This window comes from Lates calcarifer, linkage group LG9, assembly GCF_001640805.2.
Source record: "Lates calcarifer isolate ASB-BC8 linkage group LG9, TLL_Latcal_v3, whole genome shotgun sequence".
Taxonomy (NCBI): domain Eukaryota; kingdom Metazoa; phylum Chordata; class Actinopteri; family Centropomidae; genus Lates; species Lates calcarifer.
Window position 1 is genome coordinate 7291194 of NC_066841.1, and position 22889 is coordinate 7314082.

The 22889-nt window shown below is 40.6% G+C and overlaps 1 protein-coding gene across 9 annotated transcripts in view; it reads right to left on the bottom strand.

The window, feature by feature from the left end:
• ank1b (ankyrin 1, erythrocytic b) overlaps positions 1 to 22889 on the bottom strand; it is a 63223-nt gene that overhangs the window by 8580 nt on the left and 31754 nt on the right. For 4 of the 9 annotated variants that reach the window (XM_018680656.2, XM_018680654.2, XM_018680659.2 and 1 more), the window contains exons 5-38: positions 22725 to 22826; positions 22040 to 22225; positions 21614 to 21712; positions 21298 to 21396; positions 21049 to 21147; positions 20409 to 20606; positions 20050 to 20148; positions 19604 to 19702; positions 18919 to 19017; positions 18513 to 18710; positions 18266 to 18364; positions 17925 to 18023; positions 17472 to 17669; positions 17200 to 17298; positions 16702 to 16800; positions 16388 to 16486; positions 15410 to 15502; positions 15121 to 15193; positions 14909 to 14929; positions 13388 to 13511; positions 13195 to 13258; positions 12724 to 12836; positions 11405 to 11629; positions 10907 to 11061; positions 10499 to 10710; positions 9554 to 9758; positions 9267 to 9363; positions 8909 to 9137; positions 8171 to 8299; positions 6592 to 6711; positions 6066 to 6150; positions 4821 to 4895; positions 4598 to 4729; positions 4188 to 4346 (exon numbers count right to left, since the gene is read on the bottom strand). In XM_018680656.2, the coding sequence (XP_018536172.1) occupies positions 4188 to 4346; positions 4598 to 4729; positions 4821 to 4895; positions 6066 to 6150; positions 6592 to 6711; positions 8171 to 8299; positions 8909 to 9137; positions 9267 to 9363; positions 9554 to 9758; positions 10499 to 10710; positions 10907 to 11061; positions 11405 to 11629; positions 12724 to 12836; positions 13195 to 13258; positions 13388 to 13511; positions 14909 to 14929; positions 15121 to 15193; positions 15410 to 15502; positions 16388 to 16486; positions 16702 to 16800; positions 17200 to 17298; positions 17472 to 17669; positions 17925 to 18023; positions 18266 to 18364; positions 18513 to 18710; positions 18919 to 19017; positions 19604 to 19702; positions 20050 to 20148; positions 20409 to 20606; positions 21049 to 21147; positions 21298 to 21396; positions 21614 to 21712; positions 22040 to 22225; positions 22725 to 22826 (4282 nt within the window). The remainder of the gene's footprint in view (positions 1 to 4187; positions 4347 to 4597; positions 4730 to 4820; positions 4896 to 6065; positions 6151 to 6591; positions 6712 to 8170; positions 8300 to 8908; positions 9138 to 9266; positions 9364 to 9553; positions 9759 to 10498; positions 10711 to 10906; positions 11062 to 11404; positions 11630 to 12723; positions 12837 to 13194; positions 13259 to 13387; positions 13512 to 14908; positions 14930 to 15120; positions 15194 to 15409; positions 15503 to 16387; positions 16487 to 16701; positions 16801 to 17199; positions 17299 to 17471; positions 17670 to 17924; positions 18024 to 18265; positions 18365 to 18512; positions 18711 to 18918; positions 19018 to 19603; positions 19703 to 20049; positions 20149 to 20408; positions 20607 to 21048; positions 21148 to 21297; positions 21397 to 21613; positions 21713 to 22039; positions 22226 to 22724; positions 22827 to 22889) is intronic. The other 5 variants (XM_051072843.1, XM_051072842.1, XM_051072840.1 and 2 more) reach the window with 5 other exon arrangements.

Consider the following 22889-nt stretch of genomic DNA (forward strand, 5'->3'; position numbering starts at 1 on the left):
GAATCATTTTTTTAAACTCATTTATTTTTAGTATCCATTTAAAATAAATACTACACATATTTAATATTTAAACTAATTCACTACAAATGTTTTCTATAAGTGTATCTATAAGGCGATATTTGGAAGAAAAATAATACATTTTGGTGCATGTGACAGATTTGGATTGCATGATTAATCAATACTGCAACTGAAATGTTTCATTAATGAGTTCAGATGAATGAAATTCAGTGAAATTGAACAGTAAAGGAGTACTTCACCCAAAATGTAAGTTAATTTAAGTTAGGGTGTGTTCACATTTGCAGTGCAGTCCTGCAGAAAATATTTCAGTTAAGCACAGAGAATCAAACTGGCAGATTAAAACAACAAAAATCTGAATACGAAGTAGAGGCTGTATAGTATTGTGGCTGAGAAAAAGCAACCCAATGTACAGTGTGAGGTTTCAGTTTCAACTTTCTGAGCAGGTTTTACAAATTTATCATGTCAAATATTGCTTATAATATTTCTAATGTACCTGATGGATCAGACAGAAAAAAGGGAGGTTAAGGGGATTTGCTTGAGGGAATCAATTCAACTTCCTATGACTGTGTCGCACTGAGGCAGCACAACGGCAACTTTATTTCACAATCACGTTAACTGATTATTTAACCTTGATAATGGATTTTAAAAAAATATGATTAGACTTAAAACTATATTTACAAAAAAGGCTCACTTTTATTAAGTGATATCTACCAGTACATTTACTGAATGGAAAATACTTAACCTGATGATGAATGATCAACCTGGAAGTTAGTTCTCTAGTGAGCTCCTCAGAAAGGTTGATGTACTGTTTTTTCAGATTTCAGATTTCAGCACAAACAACCCATTATAAAAATATCCAGTAAGTTATTATGGTGCAGCAATGAGCAGGAAATAACAATGCAGCAAAGTCTACCTTACCTGACCTGCCTTTAAGAGTATTTTCTATTCCTCAGGGTCAAAATAATCAGTGAGGATAATTTAAATTTTACCAGCACACTGAGCTACCAAAAATATACTGTCTAAAAACGGAAACTTATTCTAGCCTATAACAGCTCTGGACAGTAAGAAATAGCATGTTTTAATGGGTGAAATACCTCTTTACTGTGTCAGTAACTGTCTCTCAGAGTTTATGCGCTAATGGACCGTAGTGTGGGTATGCATGTGTGTGTGTGTGTGTGTGTGTTTCTGGGATGGTACAGGGCCAGGATGATGAGAGGTGGCGTCAGAATGAGGTGAGCAGGGAGGAATGAGTCAGAATTAGAATGAGAGTTAGGATGATGTTAGATGAATCTGGGTTAGCCTTTCCCTTCACTCCTTCTATTTAAACACAAACACACACACAAAGTGTCAAAGGCACAGGATGTAGTGAAGCTCAAATAAACTCCACAGAGATTGTCATGGCACAAGAAAGACACACAAAAGACAACACACTGCACAGCACGCTACTCACTTTGCCACTGTACACACACACATGTACACACACATATATAAACACAAACACACAATACTGCACTCGTATTAAAATACAGATGAGGACACACAGTTTTGGCTCACAAGTGAGGCTTAAATGTACAGAAATAATCACACACACCCAAACTGATACACAAACACACCTCACAGCAATATCCCTGCTGGCAGATAACGTTCAGACAATGTTGACAATGAGTTCGTCATCAGACTTGGGCAAAATGTAGTTTAGGAAAACCATTAAATATTTGAATGTAAATTAGTAAATTGGTCTAAAGTGAATTTTTCTTTTGCTCTTATATACATGCCAATTGCAACACAATTACACAATACACTTCTTATTTAAGGAAAAATGTGTACACACTACACAAAATCATACTTAGTTATCAAACGTTAATAATTTACAGTTAACGTATTTTGCCCACGAATGAAAGACACAATGTCACAGCAACATTGTGCATTGAACATTTATGTGCTACGCAGCTGAGTATGTGTTACAGCGTAGCACAAAAAAACAAACAAAAAAGAACACACCATTTATTTTACAAGAAAAGAAAAAGAAAACATTTGTTTGTTAATATAGCATTTAAAAACAAGACTGAAATACACCCATTGAACAGAGAAAACATTTTACACTGTGAAGGAAACTTCATACATTGAAAGCATGCCATGCACATAAAGATGTCATAATCAAAAATAGCAAACTTTATATTGTTCAAGACACTGCACACACACATCCCTTTCACTGTACAGACAAAAATCATCTCATGTGGATCTGGCTATAATGTATTTTATTTATTTATTTTTTTATGTATTACACTGAATCTAGTTTATCTTGCAAGGCAATTCAAACACTTCTTGTGTAAAAACAAAATATTCATACACATAAGTCCTTGCAAGCTGAGCTAAATAAAGTCTTTTCCTTGGCTTTCTTTGAATACTAACAATAATAATTCACTGCATCCCAGGGTTGAAACACACACACACACAAACTCACACACAAACAGATACTGTAACGGCAAAGCATGCAGCATGCACGTGCACAAACTGTAGTACACACACAGAGCTGGATTGAGAGAGGAGGAGAGAGGGTCCCCCGCTCGACTGAAACGAGGGAGGAGCGCGGGAAAATAAGATGACAAGAGAAGAGGAGGCCCAGAGGTCAACATGAGGTCATATGAGGTCAGAGGTCGGACAGGAAGAGCTGTGAGGAAGAAGAGCAGGAGAAGGGGGGAGGAGGGGGAGCAGGGCGGCTGGGCAGCAGATATGACATGTCATAGGTTCAGAGAAAGACCGAAAGAAGGGCAGAGAGAGAGGGAGAGAGAGATTGTCCTGAGCAAAAGACAAAATTTCACAGCCACCAGAACATTGCAGTTAGGTGACAATGTCTGCTGTTGGTCAAGCATAAATGGACAGGTAATTCTGTCTTCTTCTCAAGGAAAGAAAGAGAAAGACAGACAGAAAGAAAGAGGGAGGAATAGAAACAAGGTATGACGGCCCAGAGCACACTATCATCTGTGTACTGGTGCCACTTTTGACTAGTGTATCCATCCCAGACACACACACACACACACACACACACACACACACACACACGTACGTGGCACACAGCCACACATACACACATATGTAATCTAACAATCCCAAACATCCAGAGTTAAAAATCAGGAATTATTGCTATGTTAAGTGTTGAGTTGTTTGCTTTTAATCAGTAAAGGTGAAAGGGAGTTATCCTCGTTTCTCATATTAAGTAAGAAGAATAAGAAACCATCATGTTCAGGGCTCAAATATGAGGTGTGAAAAACTGTAACTGAAAAAAAAAACCAAACAAAACAAACAAAAAGACTTGTGCCCCAGTGCCCTTACTGCATGCTGCAAAAGGCTGGGTTCATGGTGGGAGAATGACACCATTCCTCAGACCTCAAAAATATGATTTGAGATTCATCATCATCATCATCATTATCATCATGTACATGAGCAGCAAACCACCATGCAGCCCAGGTTCCCTTCAACTTACCCCTTCTGTAAAACGGGGGTCTAATAACTCGAGGCTTGTGCACTAGGCGCGATGGCCTTGTGTCCGTGATCTCTTGTGGAGCAAGAGAGACAAGGTAAAATGGCTGTTACCCAGACTCAAGGAAGGCAGGGAGGTTTTCAGAGGTGGAAAGTAAATGAGAACAACAGCTCACCTTGTTGTGCTGAAGAATTTTGTCTCAGATTTTTAGTAGTGTTGACTATTCTAACTGTCATGACTAACACATCTGTTTGAGAAAGAATTTGAGTAAATAAACCCTTAAGGATGAACTGAAATACAGACAGAATGATAGTGATTTAAAAAAAACAAGGAGAAGTTAATTCATTAAGTGAATTTTCTTCTAACGAAGTTGCCATAAATTTTCCTTCAGATTCTGCTTGAGCAGGATATTCCTGTAAACCCTCCATTTCTGACTGTGACAGATCATCATGGGACAATTATCAAACTGAGTCTCACCATGAATATCCTGAGTATTCACTTCATTTTTATTATATTTTGTGTTCCCTCTCAAAACTTTATTAACAATCAAATTCTTTTTGTCGCATATCTTGAATGAGGAAGACTCCACTTTAGGTGGGTCAATTTATTGCTCATTGATAAGTATTCTGATTTGATTTTTGCATGTCTTGTATGAGTGTGTGATGTTTGATATGTTGGTGTGTCTTACCATTGAGGACACTGGGGGACAGTAGGGTGGAGTCGCGGTCACTGAGTCGACAGGCGCCCTCCTCCGAAGAACCGGGCAGTGGCTGCGGAGCCTGACCCTCCAGAGATGTTACAATGTCTGCACGGTCGATGTTCTTCAGGGCAGTGTAGAGGCTTTCCACTGAGAGGGAAACATGTCAAGGGTTGAGAAGGGGGACAGAAAAACAGAAACGGAGGAGAGATTGTGCACGAGTACACAAAGGGAGAAGCATACAAAAAAAGTAAAGAAAATGGGAAGTTATAGAGTATTCCAAAAATATTGTTAATCTGACAATTAAATAGTCAAAACATCTGGGACTTGCAGCAGTTTGTATGTCTTGATAAACAAATGCTACAACATTTCTAAGAGATATAAAGTTGTACTGGGCTTACTCTTGGCTCTTTTGCCCTCTCTGCTGGCCCAGAGGTTGAGCAGGGCAGAGCTCTGGTCCAGCAGTGAATTGGGATTCTCCACACGGATTCTATTGATGTCATCCACGCCAAACTGAAGCTCTCGTGCCAACTCTGCCAAGACAACAAGGCAAGTAGTTCAAGAGATACATATAAGAACAGAAAGACAGATACAGTAGATATTTCTATATTTAAAGTGACTAACCTGCCCAGCTCAAACCCAGCTGTTCAGATATGATGTTGATTTTGATCTCAGTCCTCTCCATGGCATTTACTGTGGCTAAAGAGAAGAAACACAGCAAGTTTAGAAACTGCACACAAAGCCAGATTCCCCAGGAGAAGTATGTGTACATTTACTGAACTGAGGAGATTGTAACTCTGACTCTAAGACTGATCTAAGCCACATTTTATTTGGACAATTCAGCTGATATTTAAGTTACTATAATTTGGTGGTAAAATGTTGTGTGGAAGTAGTCATGAGTGTTGGACTTAGTAGGTAGATCATATCAGCCTTGGACCATCCAAATATGTGTAATTGACTGGTATGTTAATCAAATACTAAAGGCAACTGTAACTAGATTTTTTTCACTTTCCCTTTTGGTTTCAGTTAATTCTCTGTGTTGCTATTATAACTGTTAATACCAATACTTACCTTGACAAAAGCATTGCTCTGTTGAGGGAAATAATCAGTACGCACCCCATATAATCCTCATGGTTAGCACACCATATGGGCAGGGGAGGTTAGAAATAATTGGGGTTCATTCAGGTGCTAGTCCCACCAGTCAAAGTAGCATTCAGTAACCATTACAGAGGGACTGAGGTGCAATGTAGCAGCGCTGTGTACTTGATAGACAGAAAAGACCTTTCCCCTTAAGCCCCACCCACTATCAGCACCATTTAAACCGACCAGAACGGCCATCTTGACTCTTTTCATTTAACATAGGCCAGTATAAGGGCTCCTCTGTCTAGCTCCACTGCGAGGTCCTGCCCATTCCCAGTGCTAAGCTACAGTGCTAATGCTAACAGTTTCTGCTGCCATGCCATTGGAAATCGCAGTGGAGTCACCAGCGCCATGCAAAACCAATCACAGGAGTCATTCATCAGTCGTCATAGCTACCAGGACACTGAGAAAAGAAGAGGCTAATTTGCCATGTGCCATGGAGCCATTTTGGGTCATGTTGGGGAATGCCGCTTGTCTTTTAGTCGCGCATTCAATACGATTTCCTCTAACTGCACTGCAAAGAACTCTGGGGCATACTGTAGAGCAGTGCATTGCATCCAAGGCTCAGTCTTTGTGCCATGCGTGCACGCGAGACAGATAGGGGAAAATAGAGAGGGTAGAGTGGGAAGCAGAGGGTTGTGGGTAGAAGGGGGCAGTGCAACATTCAGTGCCCATCTCCGCTGTATTTATATTGGGAGAGGGCAGAGGGTCAGGCAGTGAAGGACTCACCCACGCCAGGCTCGTTCAGCGCACTGTAGCGTTCTCTCAGGGCAAGAGGGGTTAGAGTTCTCCTGCGCTCCTCACTTCCAACAACCTAAACATTTATAAAAACAACAATTTTTGAATCACATGTTAAAATGGACTGTATATATGCAGTTTTGGCAGTAATTATCTAAAAGAATCCCTTTCAATTTATTTGAAACTAGAGATTACTAGATATTATACACATTTTCAACCTAAGATAAGTCACATTATCAAAAGAGGTTCTCCATTAATAATAAGCAGAATATATAGTCTTACTGTATTCCAGCCAATCAGGCGCAACAAGCAATGGCTAACTAAAGCCCAACAAATGATGACATCAGCTATTGTGTTAAACCTTATAGAACAACTTTAGAAAAACTGACTTCTTATTCGAAGAATGTCACGTAGCCAGACATCTGTCTCATCAAGCAAATGGACGTCTAGAGAAATTCAAGCACAAAAGTTTGTGCACGTGTGCTTGCGGTGGGTGTGTTTGCAAAAACGTCCTTACCTTGACACAAGGTGGCATGGATATGTTAAGGTTACACAGTACATGCTGTGTGTCCTCGTACTTGGTGCACTTCCGGAGAAAGGATAAAAACCCAGTGGCATCCTTGTTGCTATCTCTGACCTGACATAAAGAAAGGACAGATGGAGAGAGGAAGAGAAAAGTAGAAGAGGGAGAATGCGGAAAGAGGAAATAGAGGAAAAAAGAGAAAGCATACAGAGGAATGGAAGAGAGAAGGGCGAGAGTGGAGAAAAAGGAGTTTGGAGGAGATGGAGAGAGGAGGAGAATAAAGTGAAAGGAACAGGCAGATTAAAAGACAGAAAGGAAGAGAATGAAAGAGCAAGAGCGAGGAAGAGGAGGAAAAAAACAGATTAAAACAGGTATTAGATCCTTCCACCATGTCTCGAGCATGTGGCGCAGTAACATGGGACGAGAAGCAGGGGGAAACAGGGATGGAAGCAGTCCACAGGCAGGCGAGAGGGAGAGATTTACCTGCACATTTTACCTGGACGTCTGTCAGACCAGACAGTTACAGAGTGACCGTGAGAGAGAGAAAGAGAGACAGTGAGACAGACACATACAGACAGGCAAGGCCGCAAGATAGGAAGGCAGGCAAAGAAAGTGAGGGAGTCACAGGACATGCAAACAGTTACCCGAGAGAGTCGACAGGTAGATAGGTAAGTTGTTTGTTGCTTGGCTACATCATAACGAAAAGATATTTATCAAAGTATTCATCTAGCTGATGCTGAACAGTAGTGTGTGTTACACTGACACATGGACAGAAAGGCACTGACAGACAAATAGATGAAGTGCTAAACAAAATAACTGAACAAACAAATGAAAAAATTACATAAATGTAATTACAAAACACACATGATGGAGCACGTACATATAGACACACAGTATGAAAAACAGTAATCTGTGTAAGAGAAGGGCTTGAAATAACAAAAATGACTGACAATCATGATCAGAGAGAAGGACAAATTTTACAGTGATGCATCTGTAACCAAAGGAACACACATAAAAAAACACTGTAACATTATATTAGAAATCAGGTACAAATTTGGACAATTATAATCTTGTTTAGAAATAAAAAATGGCTTGACAACCACAAAAACAAAGGGACTGATTGGTGTACACATGTAATGAGTGAACGAGTTGTAAGTGATATTTTTCTTAAAGCTTAAGGTTGGACTTAGTATTTGGGTTAAATTCTGTTATTATGCAACTAACTGGTGTATATTTCACTTTCTTAGTGTGGTGTTTCTGTAGTGCTGAGTGACTGCAGAGGGAACGCAGCCCTGCACTGTTATCTGAACTTTGACATGCTAATGGTGAGACGAACTGAAAAGTCTAGCTCACAGATATCACAGTGAAAGGCAAACAGACACAAAAAAACCACCATGTGAACAGGTTGTCTGGGTGATCAGCAGGTGAGTACTCAGGAGGGTAACTGACTAACTGGTGAAAGGATCCTTGACACACTGAACTCAACAACTGAAAAAAACAAAACCACAACGCTGTATGAATACGTAGCAAGTGATAGAGAAGCAGGCATATGAACAGTTGGATGGAAACAGACCTTGACAGAGACGGGCAGTCTGTTATCTCTGAAGGCCTGGAAGCTGAAGCTGCGAGGCTGCTGGGTGGCCTTCCTGATGGGCACTAGGTTCCCGGAACACTCCAGGTGCAACGGCATGCCCTCCATCAGCTGTAGAAAGTGTCACAAATTGTTAAGGGTGACAAGATAAGTACACCAAGAGATCATGTGAGAATGATTTGACCCATGTAAAACAGCCACAGTGTGGATTGATATCATAACATCTTTGAAAAAGACACTAACTCCTACTCCTCTGCAAAGCAGCAAACACTGCACCTGCAGGATTATACTCTCGACAATGGGCAGGCTTTGGGAACAATGCCAGCAAAGCCAGCAGTGATGTAAACCATCTTTCTTATCATGACAAAAAGAAAAAACTGAGTGCACTTCTTCTCTAACACTGTTACTGACCTACTGGCTGCATTTCTTATTTTTAAACATACCTATAATTTTCCTGTTTTTACAATATAATATTTCAATAGTTTTTCCCATGAAATTTACCAGAATAATCATCTTCTAATGCTTTCTAATGCATACTTTTAAGTAGCTGCTATCAAACTGATAGATGATATAAAGAATTCACTAGAAACAAGAGCCCACTGCTCAAAAGTGGGTAACAACCAGGAAACATGTTTGAGGTTCCCATAACCCATACTGATCTCCTTATCAGCTTTCCCTTATTGTGAACTTGGCAACATTTTCCTTTCCTCCAGAGCTGACCTCAATATCTCGACTGCGGGCCACTTCAGTGAAGTTTTCGTGCAGCTCCAGAGTTTTGTCCATCTTGTCATCTGTCATGCAGTAACAACGCAAGCGTCCCTCACGTGCTTCATTCATCTTGGCGAAAATAACAAACTTGGCCATGTACGGCACGGACATTAGCTCCCGGTACAGCAAATTGGCAAAGGTCACTGCCTCTGCCGTGCGTGGACAGTCTGCCAGCCAGAATCTGGGCAAAGTCGAAGAAAAGAGAGCATAGGCAGATAGAAACTTGATTAAAATGCAGATGTGGGCAAGAGAGCGGGGAAGGACAGCTGACTGGCAATAAATTTGTCTTGATTACTGCTGAGGTGCTCACCTTGCAGAGACATTGGTGGTAAAATTGGCACAGTTATTGGCGTACATCAGCTTTGTGGTTCCAGTGATGTCCTCCCACTGAGCTGGTGCTGTTCCACCTGAGACACAACAACCATACTGTGTCATTCATGCCCTGATAAACAAGGTAACAGATGCCTGAATACAGATTTTTACAGCACATTTTATTTGTAAATATCCATAAAATTCAAACAAGCACAAAAGTCATTCTTTTACAGAGGAAGCAGGCAAACTTATTGTCTACTTGATCAACTTCTAAGTGGATCGTACCAATGACACTGCAGAGGAGGCGCAAGCTGGTAGTATCACCCTCCCCAGCATCCCGAGGACTCTCTCTCCAGGATGGTGGCAGTGGGATGCGTAATCCGATTGGGCGGTGGAACTTGCGTCGGCGGGGCTCGATGGTAACCACTGGGCTGAAGGTCGCCTGGTTACCAAGCTGTCGCGTCAGCAATTCATCAGGGATTGGCTGTGCCTGAAGTGGAAGTGGTAAAGGAAAAGGTTGTTGAGCAGGAAAATGCCAAAAAGACAGAATAATGGATACAGAGTTGAACAGAAGGCTGGGGTATAAATATGTGAGAGCTAAACTCACACACAAACACAATATAAAAGTTGACTTAAAGTGATCCAGAAGGATAGTAAAAAGGCAGGAAACACATGTGCAGTAGACAGAAACACCAAACTCACAGCCATACTCACACATGCAACCAATTCATATTTCACACCTGACCCAACTCAGATCAGTGCATCAGCTCGGTCAGTGTGGCTCACAACTTAAATCAGGGAACTGAGGAGTGATGAATGGCTGGATAAAAGGAAAACATAAACAGAGCATAAGGCAAAGCAAAACTTGGACCCATGCAGTTTCCTTAAATAGCATCAGTGCCGTGATAAATCAGTGGTGTGACAGACAACGTAAACAATGTACACTGAAGTGACCAAAAGAAAAACTGAAATTTGGAACCCATAATCCGCCGTAATCTTTCTGTCATGGAAAACAAAGCCGAGCAGAGGTGTTGTGTGAAACGAGATGAGACGAGAACATGAGTGTTTGCCAGCTTCCCATATGCGTGTCTGTGGAGGTCTGGATGAGAGAAAAATCAAATCTTCTGTTCCCTTACCTCTCTGTTTTCTTAGTTTGTTGACTCTTTTCAACTTTCTTGCTCACTCATATCTACTGTATTTCTACTATTATTTTTTGACTTTTCTTCTTACCTGCAGTCCTAGTCTCACTCTTTTGGTGACTGCTGTCTCAGGGAAGATGGCCTCAACATGGGGCACCAGCTTACTGGTCAGCCGGCCACCCTCAGGACCAATCAGATCACTCTCCTGCTGAATGCGGGAGACCACGGCAAAGTAGAGGGGAAAGTCAGTGGAGATAATCCGACGGATTCTCTTCTTCTCAAGCTCCTCTTGACTCTCCAGGTCTACAGATGGTAAGGAGTGAACAGGAAGAAAGAGAAAGAAAGGACAGATACTGCTTACAGAACCTTTCTATAAAAAAACATCCCCTCCCTGTGTCCTTGTTCTTTAAGTCCAGGGTGGTTCATTAAGACTAAGACTGACTTATTTGCAACCGTGCAAGGTCTAACAGAGCGTTACACCCATTACCATCACACTGACCTTCATCCATGCCATTCAGAATAGTTTCCAACACTTCATCGCCATAGCGATTGCGATGTTCCTTCCAGACTGAGCCATTTTCACTGCGGAGGACCACGAGCTCTCGGTCTCCTCGGCCCAGTGAGGCAAAGTGAGGGATTTCCACAATTACAGGCCTGTGGAAGAAACAAAGACAGCGTGCATAAAAATCTGGTTTTGATCCTGATTTCAGGCTTGCACTGCATCATGGAGTTTGTGATATAAAAAATGTTTTTTAAGCCAAGAATATCCAGTTCCAGTTTTGTTCTGTTATTGTTAAATTATGCCATAATTTACAATCTCTCCATGAGATATGTAGATGAATGAGAATGTACACTAGATGGCACAATAATCAAGCCATAAGTCATGTAGAAAAAGTGAAAAAAAAAGTGCTTGTCCTCCATGCTTGACAAATTACCAATCCATGCATTCTAAAGATGAATAACTACAGTAAATAGACTAACTATAAAGTTGACTCACCCAAGGAACTGCATACTGGACGGCCCTAGGGAGATGATACGGCTAGCAAGCCCCTCCCCCTCCACCAGCGGAGGAGGTGTGGTCAATTTCTGAGGTTTGACCAGACGGCAGGTAATGCGTGTCGGTGCAGCACAGGTTCGAGGAGGAATGATAACCCGTAAGCCGTGGTGTCTGCTGCCTCGCATGGAGCCTCCTCGAGCATCCACCATGAAACTCACTAGGAAGCTAATGGTCGTACAGTGACATGGTGATTTAATAACAAGTCCAGCTCACAGGAAATAACACAGGACAGGAACACTACATTAAAAAAAACGAATAATGGCTTTTCCTAAGTGAAACCCATTGAATGAAACAGGAAAGGACTACTCATTTGTGTATTTTTTTGCGATGTTTTGAATTGATCTAGTCTTTGTCTGTTTATGCTTTTATGCAGAGTGGTTCATAAAGGAGACACCAATTCTCTGTGCTGGTGCCGTTCTTTTTTGATTGTCTCAATAAGGCAGAGGGACGAAAGGCCATTTGGAGTGGCCACAAAGTGCAGCAAGAAAGACAGGAAAAGATCTTTAAAAAAAAAAAAAAAAAAAAAGAGAGACCCTTGCTGTTTGATCAGGGTGACTCTTATGAGTTCATCTTTTTCCCCCACATACACCCTCACTTCATATTCTGCTTTTCAAATGCTGACTCATGGTGCTCTGCATAAATTAGAACTAAGCAGACTTAATAATAAAGTGACATTATGCTGCATTAACCTTATGAAGCCTGTCACAATATCTTAATCACAGGTGCTGTATGCAGTAACAATATAAACAAAGCCTAACAGGGATCAGCCAACAGTTTATGATCCTCAACATATATCATTTATGTATCGTCCAATTTACAATATAAATCCCGGGTTAAATCTAATAAAAACATTCCTATGATTCTGCCAAGTGCAGCATTAACTAAGCAGCCAAACTTCTTGAATGAGGGATTTTGAAATTGCCTTCCCTCCTAAGAGATTTGTGGTTTTGTGTTATGAATTGTCAGTCATGCTAACAAGACCTTCCAAGATTGCCAAATGCCCAAACAATACCCACAATACACATGAACTTAAATTCAGAGTATTTTTTGACTTCCCCTTCTCCTTTGTCCAATATCCAGTACCATTGTATGTGTGCTGTACTTCTAGAATACATTTATAATACTGGTAATCTCACCACATCTGCCAAAATCCTGTCTTTACGATAAGCCTGACAAGCAGCATCAACGAATATCACAATTTAACATAAGTAAAATAAGAGATGAGGATTGACATGCGGTGAAGTGTTTTATTAGCTTACCCCGTATGAATAGGGCTGGCCACGGGGCTGACATTGTCTGAGGTCTCTGTAGCAGGACTACTCGGGATAAGAGAGTCTTCATCATACTCCTTTGGCAGGGGAATGGGAGTGTGCTGAGGTCAGAGAGGGAGAAAAAAAAGAGAAAAGGCAGTGAAAAACTGAGAGGCAGTAAAATAACCATGACTGAGAAGATTAAGACAGAGAGAAGCGGGAGGGAACGACAGAAAAGAGGCAGACAGAGACGAGGAGAGAGAGAGAAAAGGTGATATAAAAGAATACAGCACAATGAGAAGAGTGAGAGAGAAGAGAGACAGTTACAGAGAGAAACAGGCAGAGTAAAAAAGAGAAGATAAGCTAAAAGAAACAAAAATATCATAATACCTTTTAATATTAGAAAGAAAATATCTACCCTCATTACAATAAAGTGCCCAAAATGTAATGCATGTTCAAAACATTATGAGTTAAACCCACCTGATCCAGCAGAACTGTCTCTGGGGACACACAAGGGATTCTGGGAATAGCTGGAGAATACGGCCTGTGGCAGAAGTAGTGAGAATAATATGAGGTAGGAGACAATGTGTGCTCCACATAAGAGTAAAGAGCCAGGTCTACTACTACCTGTGGACCCCCCACCCCCTATCCCATCATCAGCTAGTACACTTACGTGGTACCCATGCCACCCTCAAAGTCTCTTAGAGTCTTCTTAGGGGAGAGGAAGTCATCGTCCTGGTCCTTGAAATCATCAAGCTTTAAGTAGCGTGCTCCATCCATCCCGAGCAACTCGTCTCCTGTGGGCAAAATAAAGAGGTCACTGATGTGGAAAAGGAGGAAAGAGAAAAAAACGAAGACTGGCAAAGAACGGGTTGCAAAGAGCACATAAAGAATTAAGAGAGAGAAGGACAAGACCAGGGGAATACAGGGCAAAATGATGCTGAACTCAACTCTCAAGTTCTTCCACTCAGATGTAAAATGTTTCATTAATATAATCTGCCAATGGAATTATTTTTTTTCCTCAGTGCATTTTGACTTGTTTCAGCATTTTTTTAATGAGTGACAGTATCTTGAACTGCCAGCTGATCTCTCCACTTGAATCAAAATAATGTCACACTTAAATCACTTCTCCTTTGGTGGAATTAGTTAATTGTTACACCACCATACTTCCCATCCTTTCACCTTCACGAAACCACAGAAAAAATGGCCACAAAGCAATTTCAGATATATTTAGTCCAAGCAATGGTCAAATGGTCAAACCAACAACAACTAGAGCCAATGGAAACCAAAGGAGTGAAAGAAGAAGATTGGTAAGACAGTGAATATTAACACAGTATAGGACTGCATGGACGGCAAACTGCAAGGCACCTGGTGACAGCTTTTTTAGTGAGCATGCCCATTAAAGATGAAATCACATGTGGTGATGGTTGTTTCTGTGTAGGAGAAAATACCTCAATTATTAAGGAGGAATGATATTGAAATAATGATCAGAACAACAATAGTAAACCACAAATCACTTCAAAAAACAGAGCTGTTTACAGACATTAGTACAAGCTGTACAATTAAACCAAAAAATGGTGAAGAAGGAAGAGGCAACACAATTAAACAAGAGCCACACAAACAAAACTGATTAAAAATGAAGCTTGCATGTGAATGCTTTCAAAATTAGTTGTTAAAATTACAGTGATTTGATTTAATTCCTAATTTCTTTAAAGCAGAAAGATAACTGCATACACAGCACCTGTGTGTGTTGTTTACAGGAGTGTGTCACAGCTGGGGCACAGCGTGTGTGTAATCAGCTTATTGATCAATTAGGCTGTAAAAGGCAGAAGTGATTGTGATGCTGAATTGGAAGGAAGCCGTTTGTCTTTTAAATGCAGAAATACTGGAGTTCTGTCAATAATGAGTCCACGAACACATGTGCATTGAATGCTGGTAAAAAAGGAAAATGTCGTGACTACATGCTGATGAAAAACAGACAAATTTTTTTAAATAAATCTCCGAGCGAGAGGAGATAAAGAGGAGATAAAGATAGAAAAACGCAAACAGGGCTGGAGTTGAGAGCAGACTCAGAAGAACTGATTAGAGAGACAATTAGTGACACACAGAGAAAATGAGAAAGTACAATTGCAATGAAGGCACAAATTTACTAGCCACCGGACCGGACAAGGCAGAGATACAGACACAATCCTACCTAACGTTAGCTGGGCAACCCCTACAAAACAAATGGAAAAGGGTGTTATAAACAGCCATATATATATATATATATTTAAATTCATTGTGGTACTTCGATATGTTAGTGTACCTCCCAAACAGTCGTCTTCTACCAAAACAGAGAATCAGAGCTGAAAATGGATTATCAAAGCTGTAGTTTTCTGTTCAACATAATGAAATCAGATAGCCTACCTTCATCCTCTGAAACATCCAAAATCTCATCCACTGTCTCAGGAAAACTCATCCGATGCTTCTCTGTAGTGATCTGTGTAGAGCAGGTTGCAAGAGGAAGCAGAGAGGTGGAGAAGAAAGAGAGAGGAACAGATGGGAAATGCTGAATTGTTTTGAAAACTGGTGAGGGAGCTGAACCTGATCAAGACAAGGAAATTATCTTATTGAACATCTGACTTATGGTGTGTCAAGACTACTTATTTGCATGCTTTGTTGTAACCATGTGAACAACGCATGATGTGTTGCTCACCGCGGAGACAGACTCCTCGGTAACCAGCTTCAGCACGTCAATGACAGAGATGTAACCCAGCCGCTTTGCAATGCCCAGGGGAGATGTCCCATTCTACACAGAGAAAGACAAGAAATATCACGCAAAATATTTCCATTGATTTGATTAATTATTGATAATGTGATTCTCTGTTTATAGTAAAAATATAACACCATTTCATTCCTTTAGTAGAAAGTATTCGACAATGATAAACGCTTTCACAGCAGCTGTCATTTTTACAGATTAAGTGTTTCTCAAAATGCAGACACAAAACACAAAGTGAAAAAATATACAGACCATTATAATAAAATGCAAATAAATGTAGATACAGTGTACATATGTCATTTTTAATGAGAAAACACTGCTACAGAGTATTTTATGTAATTAGAGCTATGGAAAGGTGATTTCTTTAAATTTGGAATTAGCAATATATTACTTAAGTCAAAAATATACCTTATATAAACAGGAGAAAATTATACACATTACAAAGATATAATAAAGTATCATCAGCATAGAGGGATGAATGGTGACTGGAGACAAGGGGATGCACTTGCACAAAATGTATCACAGCACAAGGCTATAACAGTGGGAAGTATATTGACCTTCTCCCTTTAGAATATGTAGGAGGCAGTCAATATTGTCAGAGGCAAAAGGAAATACCCTGATAGCCGTCATATGAATGTGGCTTCGTACACCAGTAGCTTGAACTGTATCTTTGATTGGTTTTAGTAAATTGTGTCCATGAAGCCATTTGAATCACGTCATGTAATGTGTGATAGGAGTGACCAGAAAGTAGATGCTGTCTCAGAGAGATGCCTTCAAAGACTCCTTTGTTTTCATGTTATCTATAGGACACATAGTTTCCCCAGAGAATTCAGAGTGCCAGTCAGAGGGAAAGCCCAGTGTTGAGAAGAAGGTTATAACAGGAGACAGGGTAAGGTATTCCTAAAAGTGTCTCACCGAAGTAATCTCATTGGGCTGGGCTCCGTGTTTCAACAACAGGGTGACAATATCAGTATGGCCCTGCTGAGCTGCCTGGTGTAGAGGTGTGTAGCCCATCTGGGGATATAAAGAGGGAGGATGGTCAGGAAAAACAAGAAACACAGTAATGATTTTGGCATCTAATGCTCCAGCCAATTTGGTCATACAGCTGAACTAATTACTGGTGGTTAAACAAACAAACAAAAATACACAGCTAGTCAAAAGGCCCATATGGAGCACAAGTCATATATAGTCATATACAGTATAAGTCAACTGAGATTTAGATAGGTTACCCTTGTCTTGCTGTTTACATGAGCCTGCTGCTGCAGAAGGAACTTCACCATCTTGATGTTGCCATAGTGACAGGCCACATGAAGGGGTGTGTAGCCCATCTGAGGTGAGGAGAAAGAGAAACAGCTGGCTGTTGCTCAGTAGCTTCATTGATGCCTCCTAACAGGCAGCTTGGATCTTGTGAAGACATGTGTAAACTCTTGCAAACATGAGCATGCACAACTGTAAAAAGGATGGCAAATGTTGTCTTAAAGATATTTGATAGATTTTACATATATTTGATGTCTTAAAAAAGGATTAGCTGGTGTGACAAAGCCACATGTTTAAATGAAATATCTATAGTCATTAACTTGTCATGCAGTCAAAGCTTGAGATTAAACATTTCCATCAGAAAAGTGGACTGAGCAAATTCAGTGACACCTTTTAGCTCATCTTACCTAATAACACTCACAATGACTTATTTTATCATTTTTTTAACCAGTGGTGATGGTGTAACTTACCCGTGAAGCAGCATACACAGAAGCTCCCTGTTTGACCAATGTGTCAGCGATGCCCACATGACCCTCCTGGGCCACAAGATGCAGAGGGGTCAGTCCATTCTAAAAGGCAGAAAGAATCACCAGGATCAATGATACATTTTTCCCCCAAAAATCTTACAATCATATTTGAAGGTGAAAAACTATGTATGATGAAAAACTATGAAAAACTATGTATATAATGAAAAGTCACTCTCTCTGAGACTGATGGGTTTTGATCCATTCTAATATTATACCTTGTTTCCCAGATTAACATTGGCCTGTTTGGAGATGAGCAGAGCCACCATGTCAGGTCGTCCCTCCTGTGAAGCCAGGTGTAGGGGCGTGATGCCTTGGAGGGACTCGGCATTGGGTGAAGCCCCATTCTGCAGCAGACAACTGGCCACCTCCATCTGGTTCTGCTTGGCTGCTATGTGCAGGGGAGTGTAGCCATTCTGTAAGGAGAAACAAGGACATACACACACAGACCAGAGTGGGCAACGCTTTTCTTAATATTCGTCTTGTCCAATTTTAGATTCAAATTTGAACTGTCATGAGAGAGTGCTTTAGAGTACAAAGACTGTCATGTAAATTACTGTATGTTTGAGTACCACACACTCATTTGACCTGTTTTGGTATTTGTGTCAGTGATGGGTTAGCATGCTGTGTTGGCCTGCCTGTGTAAGTACACACATATGTGAGCATCTTACTCGAGCAGTGCTGTGTGCAGATCCTCCCTTGCTGACCAGAAGTTTAACAACATCCAGGTTGTTGTGATGGACGGCCACATGAAGGGGTGTCAGACCATTCTGTTAAACACACACACATATACACATGTGCACATATATAAACCCACAGACATACACAAAAAACACACAGAAACATATATATATGAAACACATATGATGATAATCAATCAGCTGATGTACTAAAATCATGTCTATGAGGTCACACTTCTGGCTGAATTGCTTCTCACAGCCTTGTAAAGAGTGCCTCGTTGTCTGTGTGTACTTCAGGGATCTGAACTACAGGGAAGCACAGATTGTCTCACCTTCCCAGCTGCGTTAGGGTTGGCTCCTCTCTCCAGAAGTAGTTCTGCCACATCCACCTTTCCATATTTAGAGGCCACATGGAGGGGAGTGAAGCCTTTCTGCTCAAAAGAAAGAAAACCACAGAGAGCTGTTTGTCATACATCTGCTACATGTACTTTCCATTTTACATCATTCTCATATAGTTTAGAAGCTGAACCCATACTACTTTCTTAAAACGTTTTTCCTTTGCCATAGCTTCTACTCTACCTTTGTCATCTTGATTTGCTGAGCTCCAGCATCCAACAGTATTCGAATGGTGTGGACATGTCCTTCACGCGCAGCGATGTGTAAGGGCGTATGGCCTGCAGTTGTAGCTGAGTCGGGGTTGGCCTTGTGCTCAAGGAGCAGCTTGACAAGCTCTTTGTGGCCCATACGGGCTGCACAGTGTAGAGGTGTCTGGTCATCCTGGACACAGGCGACAAGGAGAAAGACATCAACTTTGACACTACTTGCCAACTATCCCCACCGAATCTGCTGCAGATGTATGCTAACTTTAATAAGTACATGAGATTTATTTAACTTTATTTAACAAGAAATACTCAATAGCAATAAAATATACAAACACAGTTTGTTTCAGGTTGTGATGAGTGAAGTAAGACTACATAACTCATACCTTTGCCTTGGCATCCACTTGCGCTGCGTTCTGCAGCAAGAACTGAGCAACTTCACAGTGTCCTGCTCTGGAGGCCATGTGGAGGGGAGTCTCCACTTTCTGGTGTGGGTAAACACAGCAACAACTCACTCAGTTTACATACTAGAATGTCAGCTGAATGTATGTGACTGAGATTTTCAATTCATTCATCCGTTACTGTATATTTGCTCAGCATTGAGAGGTTCAGTTTGTCCTCTCAGGTACTGTTATTCTAACTTAAAAAGAAAAAACAAAATTTGTTGTTTTAATGTTTATTTATTATCAGTTGTAGAACTTTTTGACCAGTTTTAAATCCACCCTGTTCATACAAGAACCCATAGTTCACATCAGTCTATTAATTTCAGTAATCCAGAAATAATTAAAGCTATCATTTTTAACAGCGCTGACTTTCTGTGGTGGTGAAAAAGAACCTTGAAGAATCTATGGCAAATTGTTGAATTTATGACCTACAAAATTAATCTTTTCCTGTAATTAATTATTGAATCCAGTGTGGAATCCACTCTTTCGAGAGAGAGAGAACCTTTTGTAACGGACTTTAAAATTGATAACAAGTGCTGATAATTCATTGAATAGGCAATGTTGGAAAGTGATCTAAAAGAAAAATTATGGGCTTATTTAGTTTTGGGAAGAAAACAGGGGTTCTCACCACATTGGAAGCATTAGGTGAAGCCCCTCTTTGGAGCAGGTTCTTCACTATGTTCAGATGGCCCATGAATGCTGCTACATGAAGAGGAGTAAGACCAGACTGCACACACAAAAACAGACAGAGAGGAGCATCAGAGGTGAATATGAATGCATTACAGAGACATCAAGTTACATCTAGTTCATTAGCAACATCTGACTGACTGGCAGTCAATCAAACAGGCAGTTTTGAAACTTTAAGACAGATGACACTGACATCTGACAGGGGAAATAGCAGTTTTAAAATACAGCACCATATGTGTCCTGCCATTGACTGATCTTAAACATAGACAAGATAAGAAGCAGTAACTAAAACCACCAGATGCTTCTTACAAAACTCTTCTTAACACCAGAGGAGTGGATGTTTATTCATTTTCAGATTCCTTCAGATCCTTTGTCATATCATCTCACCTCTGTGACAGCTTCTAAGGAGGCAGAGTGCTTAAGCAGCAGGTCCATGGACCGCATGTGGTTCTTCTTGCAAGCAATATGGAGAGGTGTGAAGCCATTCTGGAGACACAGAGAAAATAGTTCACAACTAGACTACACATATGTACAGTCCAGAGGCCTTTTGAGTTCAAGTTTTTTGTTATATACTGAAGGTTCTGACTATACTGTAATTGTTTCAGAAATAAATTTTATTGAAATTTACAGAGTTATATTAATTTCACATTTGACTGCACAATGATGGTGAATATCAAATACAGTACTGCAAAGAGTAGTAACCTGTATATTTGTACTGCAAGTCAATTAAAGAGGCAGTTATTCACCAGAGCTCGTGCATTTGCTTTGGCCCCTTTGTCCAGTAGGACTTTTGCCATGCGATGGTGACCACAGTGGGCTGCTACATGAAGAGGGGTTAAATGATCCAGCGTAATATCATCAATCTCGGCGTTGTATTGCAGTAGCTGCCTGACACAGTCCATGTGATCCCCCTGGGCTGCCATGTGGATGGGGGACAGACCATTCTGCAGGAAACAGAGATGAGGACACAGAGAGGAAGGAAAAGGGGAGAGAAAATGAAAAGTGAAAAAGAGCTGGAGATAGATTTGTAAATCTTGCCAAAATAAGGTCCTGTACATGTATCACGCTGTATGTAGCACACTGCCAATAAGATTCAGTTTCTTATGGTCATGAGCCCTCAGACGAGATGAGGCTCAGATTTAAAATGCTCAGTAAACAGACCAATGTGTCAGGCATCTTGGTTCATGTTAATTATCCAAAGTTGGATTAAATTGTAGGCAACATGTCTATAGCAAGTTGATTTATATGCTAATTTTCTAATGGCCTTGAGAACAGAAATACTCATGAGATTCCCACAGTAGATTTACTTCAAAATACTCCACATTCACAGTAGTGACGGCTAAAAGACAGCCACTTTGATTCCTGTATTTCATTAGAGTCATCTACCTTGGTTTTTGCCTGGATAGGAGCACCATGTTCCAGAAGGATCTCAATAATGCGAACATGACCATTCCTGGCTGCACAGTGGAGAGGAGTCAGCTCATCCTACAGAGAGAGGGAGGAGAGGAGGGAGAGTAATTGGAGAGGTGTTAAACGACACAAGAGAAATCAGCAAGGAGCATAACAGAAGAGGGAAACTACACAGATACTGAGAAGAATTAAGCATGCATTAAGTAACAAAAAGCCATACATTACCTTTGTTTTGGCATCAATCTGTGCTCCTCTGTCCAGCAGTAGTCTGACCATCATCACATTGCCCCTCCTGGAGGCTATATGAAGGGGTGTGATGCCATTCTACAGGAGCAGAGGAAAAAATAAGTTGGTTCTAAAATTCATCATCACTTGTAGTTGTTGAAAATATGACAAAAGTATAATGGAAGCTGTTCTATTAAACAACTACATGTATAGGGAAAATACAGATTCTATTTATATCATTCCTCCACAAACAATGTTTGAACCCCATTCATTACTCTTTTAAGGCGTCATTTTTGATCCTTCCTCCTTAACTGACCTTGGGTGTGAAGTTTACATTGGCTCCTCTGTTAAGGAGCAGCTGGGCTACGCTCATATTCTCATAGTGGGCTGCAATATGGAGAGGTGTGAAACCAGTCTACAGAGAAAGAGACACAAAGGGAGAGTGCCAACAAGAGTGTAAATACAGATGATTGCTATCTATTCATATCACGATTAAAAAACAAAGTTCATGTTTGGGACATGAGGGAACAGAGATAGAACAGTAAGACAATACCTCAAACTATTTTGTAATGGTGTGCTTTATTTAAAATTTTCTTTTCATTCATAGAAGCACATCACTGTTAATCTGTTTTTCTTTCTGCACATGCAATCTTTTTCTTCTTCTTTTCTTTTTGGTTGACAGCATTGTCAAAATACATTAAGTAAACCATTGCACCCATATACACAAAAATAGAGTGCATACCTTGCTGAGTACGTCAGGGTTTGGATCATTCTGTAGGAGCACTGCGGCAGTGCGCGTGTCATCGTTTCGTGCAGCGATGTGTAGTGCTGGGAGGCGAACCTTGCCCTTGGTGCCATAGTTTATGAGCAGTGCCACAACATTTTCGTGGCCCTGCTGAAGGGCTACGGCCAGGGGAGTGAAGCCATCCTGAGAAGGGAGAGGATGAGTGAAAGAGATTGAGAAATGGTGGAAGGTCAAAAGGAGGAATAGAGAAGAGGGTAGGAAAAGGGCCAAAGTAATTACAAAACCATGCAGAATAATATTTCCATGAGCTACAGTGAAAGACATTTAGTCATATATTATTTGTACTCAGAAATGCTCCATTATTAAACTTTATTATGAAAAATGTCAAAAGTATCTTTCATACATAACAAACAAAGGGCTCAGAAAGTTAGAAATGGGTGTTGTGTCTGACAGAAAATTATTCCATAATATTTGTTTAGAATTATAGCTAACAGGACCCAGTAGTAGACAAAATTACTTTGTAAAATTATGATTTTGTTTTGCATTGTAACCCATCCCCATTCTTTTAATAGAACATCTTTGTGACCTGTGTAAAAGATGTACTCACTAGTTATCAGTATGGCTAATCAGGGCAACCTCAGATAAACTTGCAATCAAACAGACAGTCTGAAGAGACATATACCTCAGTAGGGAGACTTTGATTGGCACCGTTCTCGAGCAGGAACTTGACCACCTCTAAGTGATTCTCCTGTGCTGCCATGTAGAGAGGGCTGAACCCTTTCTGCTAGGGCACAAATACATTATGCATAGTTACAAATACACAAACAAATAATAATACATGCCTCTA